Below are 7,091 nucleotides of genomic sequence, written 5' to 3' on the forward strand. Positions count from 1 at the left end.
AAAGAAGGAAAGAAAGAAGGAGATAGGAAATAAAAGCTACTGCAAAAAAGCACAGCAAGTTTCAATGCTCAGGAATGTGCTAGGGCTGCATGCCGAAAGGATGGAGATGTCCTGGTCAAAATACAATTAAATTAATCAACCTGCCTCTTATGCTTCACAATGTTCCCCTTTGTTTATATTAGAATTTACAGTCCAGTGACAACCTCAGGGATGGTTCAGGAACCAAGTCTCAGGCTTTTGACATGTTACTGTGTTGCCTTGGAACAGCAGATTTTCTAGTGGCTAAGAATGTTTTCCAAAAAGATTGTTATTTTCTGAATCAGCTACTACTCATAGGCAAGAAGCAGTTCATTCCTCTTTATTTTTGTTTTTTTGTTTTTTGTTTTGACCCTGGATCCTATCCAGCACACAGTGATAGTGGCATTTTCCAATGTTGGCCACCAGAATCTGGGAATTGCTTCATTGACGATCTGAATTTGGTGCAAAGAGAAAAACAGGCTTTAAATCTATATTTCTTAGCAAACTCTGATGTCATTTAACAATCCCCCCTTTTAAAGCAGAAGGTGGCTACAATATAGCTTGGATGAAAGACAGAATTCTGTTTAAAGATAAAATAGAACAAACTGCTGGGCAGAAGATGATCCATTTATTAAGTGAATGTATTTAGCAAATGAGTCCCAAAACCTTGAAAGTATTCTTCCAAAAATTTCCCAATTCAGGGGTGAAATATATTATTTCTGGGAGTTTGTCAGAATTCAAGCTGTGTTGCTCCAATGGTGATTCTGCCTGATACCACTCAGAGCCTATGCTGACCAGACGCTCCCAAAGACATTCTTCTGTTGCCCTCTCCTGTCCCAGAGCTTTCAATTTGTTTTGAGAAGGAGTTTTTCTAAGAAAGGAACACGCCAATAACTCTGTTTATCCTTCTCTTCTTCCCCCTTCCCTCCCTTTCCAGGAACACAACCGCATGATTGGGATGACCATAATGATGATGATAATGAGGAATATTTCCTTTCCTGTTGGGTATGCCTATCTCACTTTTACCAGAAGAGGGAGCCAGCTTCACAGTGAAATCAGAGTTGCTGAAGTTGGTGAACAACACAATGAATCATATAAAGAGAAAGTGAACGTGCCTTGCTGTGGAGTGCAGAGAGAAGGGGAGAGAAGGGAGAGAGGAAAGAAAAGAACCAGGAATAAACCGTGGCAAAAAAATGAAGTGAGTCTTGTTCTTTCAGCTGGGAGTTTGTACCATCAGCCCTCAGGAATGGCCCACCCTCATAAACAACTTCTCTATTTGGTAAGTTCATGCCTCAGCCCTTAACATCAACTCGAGTTATGCATGGTCTTTGTTTATGGCAGCTGGTTTGGGTTTATAAGCAGGCAGGTTCTTTGGCTTGACTGTGTGTTGGTAGTGGAGCATTTTGATTTTTTTTCTTGTTTTTCTTTTCGTAAATCATGACCTAAAAGAACGAAAATTCATACAGTCTGGAGCATGAGCATATTTCTGGCATCCTTAAGTATTTATACACATGTGTGGCTAAGCACAATTATACCTAGATAGCCTGGAAAATTGGAATGCCTGATACAACCAGCTGAGTAATTTTAAAGAGCACTTGGAGTTATATTTGTCCATTTATTTATGACTGGAGGATAAATCTATATACCTTGACTGTTTAGAAAGACGAGCAGGATCCTGTGGACTGCTATGCAACCTTAGTGGCAGTGGGGAGTTAATATTAGGTAGGCATATTCAAATATTTGAATATTGTGGCATTTAATTTTCTATTGTTCCTTCACACATAGGGAGAACAGTGTATTTATTCTGTGCTATAGAAGAAAAAGAGAGAAAGACAGCTTCCGGCAAGAGAAGATGCTTGATTTTAAGGTCAGGAAATCTAAGTGCATATTGCTTTATAATGTTATTCATGCCTGGATGTCCTTCCTCTGAGATTTAGAAAAGAGACCTCAAGCAAACAAATCTTTCCATGCCAGATTATGTTGCTCTCTATCACTCCAGGCAGAATGAAGCCAATACTTCTAGGACTGTCGGTTTGGCGAGATGAAGATAAAACTTGCAAGTTCATAGAAGCATGTTTAAGATTAGAGTACAGAAGAATCTGAGGAAACTACCCTATTTGGATGCATTTGAAGGAAAAGGAACCACTGACAGTTACACTAAATGTTTGAGAAACAATGAATGGGCTATAGCTGAAATATCCAGATCCAAAGGGACCTGAACTCTGGATCGGTCCTTACTCTTCTCCTTCATTCTTCCCACGAAAACTAAAAGACCATCAACGCTTTTCAAGACCTTTGCCAGAAAACTGGAAATATCATGTCTTTGCTTTGGATGATTTCATCCTGATGGGGCATTTCAACAGGATGTACAAAGCGTGACTTGGGTGATGAACATCCAGACGGGAGTGCTTTGATGCACAGAGTTTGCACATGAATCATAAGGGCTGGCTAGAATTGAAGGAGCTTGTCCATGTCCTGAGAAGGCTAATTCAGAAGAGTCCTCAAAGTTCAGTCTGGTGGCTTTTGCTAAAAAAGTCAGTGCCTGCTTAGCATTCTTCCACCAGGATATTATTCCCAAAGCAACACAATTCGCTTGCTGTGATTGTAACCCATTGTCTTGCTATGCAATTCAAATCCTAAATATAAAGTTGAAAGGAAAAAAAAAATGTTTCCCTGGATTAGACACGAGCATCAGAAGTCCTAAAGGTAGGATGGAGAATTTCTTCTTTATGCAAAACTATGGTCCTTCTATAAACCTTCTGAATGTTTTAAAATGTAAATTTATTTTCTTTGCCTCTAGGACGATGAATCTTTATTAAACTATTTGGAACAATGAAAGGAACTGAGTCCCGAGGCTACGTATAAAGGCAGAACTGATGTTTTAATTTCAGATCAGAAAGGTATGAAGGCTGAGGTGGGTTTAAGATGTCCATCAATTAGAGGGACGAGAAATTGTATCGGCAACCAGAACACTTGAAGAATTACACCTCATTAGAGCAGAAGGGCTAGTTAAAAGAATCATTAATCTATTTAAGTGAGAAAAAGTGCAAGCTGAAAAGTAATTACGCTCTGTACAGAATTCTCTGAGGATATTTTCCCGCTGGCCTGTTCCTGCTTAAAAGTGTTCTATTTTTGGCTAATATTTAAAAGAAGATTGTTTTTTTTTTAAAAAAGGCAGAGAGGGGGGAAGGTGGGGAGGGAAGGTGAGCCCCGATGTGATCAACAAGTTCAGATACTTGTGATGGATTATCTGTGTGTTTTTGTTTTTTTAAAGTTTTTTTTTTGGAGAGAGAAATAGAGAGAGAAAGCAAAGGGATCCTCCCAAGACCAGAGACTTGAGCATGAATCTTAGGATGCCTGCCTGGTTCTGAGCAATTAAATTGCAAGCTCTGTGGGAACACGAGGAGCTGAAGCCCCTACCAGGCCTGTGACATGATTTTGCCTGAGAAGGAAAGATGATTTGGAACAACACCACTATGGACGGGGAAGGGTTGCTTGTGAAAAGAGATTCCTGCTTCCGAATCCTCACCGGCTGCTTCCTCTCCTTGCTGATCCTTTCCACACTCCTAGGCAACACCCTGGTCTGCGCAGCTGTCATTAGGTTTCGCCACCTGAGGTCCAAGGTGACCAACTTCTTTGTGATCTCTTTGGCAGTCTCAGATCTTTTAGTTGCCGTGTTGGTCATGCCCTGGAAAGCTGTGGCCGAGATAGCTGGATTCTGGCCTTTTGGATCATTCTGTAACATCTGGGTGGCATTTGATATCATGTGTTCCACAGCCTCCATCTTAAATTTGTGTGTCATTAGTGTGGACAGATATTGGGCCATCTCTAGCCCGTTTAGGTATGAGAGGAAAATGACCCCCAGGGCAGCTTTTGTGATGATCAGTGTGGCGTGGACCTTGTCTGTGCTGATTTCCTTCATCCCTGTACAACTGAACTGGCACAAAGCTAAAACCACAAGCTTTTTAGACTTAAATGCCAGTTTCCAAGGTGTGGCTATGGACAACTGTGATTCCAGTTTGAACAGGATGTATGCGATCTCTTCCTCTCTTATTAGTTTTTACATCCCAGTGGCCATCATGATAGTCACCTATACAAGGATATATAGGATTGCTCAAAAGCAAATACGGCGTATATCAGCCTTGGAACGAGCAGCCGTGCATGCTAAGAACTGTCAAACCACCGCTGGCAACAGGAACAGTATGGATGGCCAGCACCCAGAAAGCTCCTTCAAAATGTCCTTCAAGAGAGAGACTAAAGTTTTAAAGACTTTGTCAGTGATCATGGGAGTGTTTGTTTGTTGTTGGCTACCCTTCTTCATCCTGAACTGCATGGTGCCCTTTTGTGAGCCCAGTATCTCATCCCAGGGAGCAGAGCCATTTTGTATAAGTTCTGCCACTTTTGACGTTTTTGTTTGGTTCGGATGGGCCAATTCTTCCTTGAACCCGATCATTTATGCCTTCAATGCAGATTTTCGCAAGGCATTTTCCACTCTTCTTGGCTGCTATAGACTCTGTCCTTTCTCCATTAATGCGATAGAGACAGTTAGTATCAACAATAATGGGGGTATGGGTTTTTCGAGTCAGCTTGAGCCAAGAGGGTCCAGTCCAAAAGAGTGCAATTTTGTCTATTTGATTCCCCATTCAGTTCTCTGCCCAGAAGAAGAAGACATGATGAAAAAAGAAGAGGAGGGGGTATTCTCTAAAACCTTGGATAAAATTTCTCCAACCCTGTCAGGTATTTTGGATTTCGAGGCTGATGTGTCTTTGGAAAAGATCAAACCAATCACGCAAAATGGCCAGCATAAAACCTGAGGTGGAAAGTTGACTCATTTTAAAAAAAAAGTGGTCATTCGAGAAAGATTTTCAACTTTTTTTGTCTGTTTTTAGTAAGAAGGTGTGCTATTGTGAGAATCAAAGCCATCACATAAAAACCCAGAGCTTAATCAGCTGCTGTCTGACAAAAACATAAAATTTTAAAAAGATTTCCACCTTTCATACATTGTATTTAAAGAGTGTTCTATGTTGTTCATCTTGAATGGAAATGAATCAAATATGTAGGTACGGTGTAGCTGCAAAAAAAAAAAAAAGGAAAAAAAGAGTTTTAAGTGGATACATGTTTGCAGAAATAGACCTGGGGAAACTAATTATATTTCTCTGTGTGAATAAAATGTAATAGATTTATATGAGATTCTCATTTGACTTGCATAGTCATTTGTGAGTGTTTATACATTGCAAGAAAAAAATTGATAACTTGCCAGATTAGGTGGATGCCTTTTAAAACAATTTTGAACATCAATACAGCCTTATAATAAGAATGAGATATTTTTTAATAGTAGGAAGATTATGTGTCAATATTGGCTTTATTTATTTATTATTTAAATGGATATTTTTTCATATGTTTAAGCAAACATGACTTTATCTTATTTTAATATATGTTGAAAAAAATAGGATATTTGTATGTATGGTGTTATTCATTGCATTTTTGATCTGTTTACTAGTCAGCACTTTATGAAGAAGAAGAAAAAGGGAGAATTTGCAAAATCAGCTTTGTCTAGCTAACTCTAGAACCTGTAGGTGTTCCAAACACAGCAAAGGGAATAAATCTCCATTACCTTTTGCTGTACAGAAAGAAAGGTGTTTTGTGGGTTCTTTTTGAAACAGAAGATCAGAATCACTTGAATGATAAGTTATACGGACTATGACCTTCTAGAAATGAAATTTGTAACTGTAGTTTTATTTTCAAGTTTCAGCCTGTGTTGACTTTGCTTGAATGTCAGCTTGTGAAACTGTAGATCGCATACTGATCTAAGAGGAATACCGATGAAAAATGAGCACCAGTTTAAAGGGTCTGATGAACTAAGAAATAAAACATCACCTATATTTGCTAATTTGAAGATGAACTAATCCTCTTAGATTTCTTTTACTTCACTTTTTGGGCGGTGCGGGGGAGGGGGAAAATAATTAACCCCTTTCACAATTGGAGAGTAGAGCTATCCACAAATATTCTCCCTGATAAAGAGAGGATGAAAATGGAGCTTTAAATTGTGCAGGCATATGCCAGCAAGAAGGAGGGCTATTCTTATGCCAACTTCCAAGAGGCCTCTGCCCTGCCACTGGGAGAATGCAATGCCACTTAGTCTGATCCAGCAAACTATTCTCTGCTCTTATGAAATTGGTACCAAAAAGAGCAACGAAGGAATGCTAGCACCATGTGAAGCAGCACAGTTTGTCTTAAACCTGCTTGTTTTAATTTTCACTTTTGTTCACTGCTTCTTGGGTAGAAAACAATGCCTCGTTCTGATTTTGGATTCTCACAAAATGAATGGAACAACAAAACTCATCCTCAATTTCCTGCAAGTTCCTAGAATGGCCAAGATTTGTTTTCTTTTTGCTCTCTTGAAACTAAAATTCCTCCCATATTCCCTTAATCAAATGAAATAAAAATAATGAATGTTAAAACTATGAAAGTAATACACAAAGAGGATGGTGATGATGATTGAATGATAGCAAAACCCCCTCAGATTTTGGAACAAAATACAACATTCATTGAGACATGTAGTCAGAAAAGGAGAAATATAAGAGATAAATTAGGTCTATAAAAATATACTTCCTAAATCAGGTCTGTGTTACTCAAGTATTGTGAATGTTTTCATAATTCTATTGCCTGTAAGCTGCTTTCATACATATAATAAAATTATTTTGTGAACATAAGGTCAAATAAAGCAATTTACATTATATTTATTAAATAAAATTTGCTCTTTTATTGGCATGTTGTTTTGACTAATCAGCAATCCCACCCACCCCAACTTTCTTTTTTGTTTGTTTTGGAACCTCTTGTGACATTTAGTTAATGTCGGGTGAAGATCAACTAAGAATCGTCTCATGCAGTTTCTTTTCAACATTCTTACATTTGTATTGGGACAGAGTTGATTTCTATCCTTGTAAGAATTGGGCAGAAAAATAGATTGATTGTTTGATTGTCTGCATCTTCTGATAAATCTGAAAAAAAAATATTTGGAGGGTTACCACGGTTAGCATACGCAGTACTGAGAAAGACAAGCAGTGATTATA

The 7,091-nt window shown here is 38.6% G+C and overlaps 1 protein-coding gene across 5 annotated transcripts; it reads left to right on the plus strand.

Moving 5' to 3' along the window:
• The first annotated feature begins 988 nt into the window (after positions 1 to 988).
• DRD1 (dopamine receptor D1) lies at positions 989 to 6,783 on the plus strand. 5 transcript variants are annotated; one of them, XR_015741754.1, is made up of 4 exons: positions 989 to 1,297; positions 1,804 to 2,724; positions 2,819 to 2,918; positions 5,523 to 6,783. XR_015741754.1 is itself a non-coding variant. In XM_026696107.2 (4 exons), the coding sequence occupies exon 4, from the start codon at positions 3,474 to 3,476 to the stop codon at positions 4,830 to 4,832; it is 1,359 nt and encodes a 452-aa protein (XP_026551892.1). In that variant the 5' UTR covers positions 1,098 to 1,297; positions 1,804 to 2,724; positions 2,819 to 2,918; positions 3,293 to 3,473; the 3' UTR covers positions 4,833 to 6,783. The 5 variants fall into 5 exon arrangements, 4 of the variants coding, with proteins under 4 accessions (XP_026551892.1, XP_087780633.1, XP_087780632.1 ...); XM_026696107.2 differs by having other exon boundaries at positions 1,098 to 1,297; positions 3,293 to 6,783; XM_087924507.1 differs by having other exon boundaries at positions 1,098 to 1,297; positions 3,311 to 6,783.
• The last annotated feature ends 308 nt before the right edge of the window (positions 6,784 to 7,091 follow it).

This window comes from Pseudonaja textilis, chromosome 2 (assembly GCF_049901715.1).
Source record: "Pseudonaja textilis isolate UNSWEBS1 chromosome 2, rPseTex1.2, whole genome shotgun sequence".
NCBI classification, from domain to species: domain Eukaryota; kingdom Metazoa; phylum Chordata; class Lepidosauria; order Squamata; family Elapidae; genus Pseudonaja; species Pseudonaja textilis.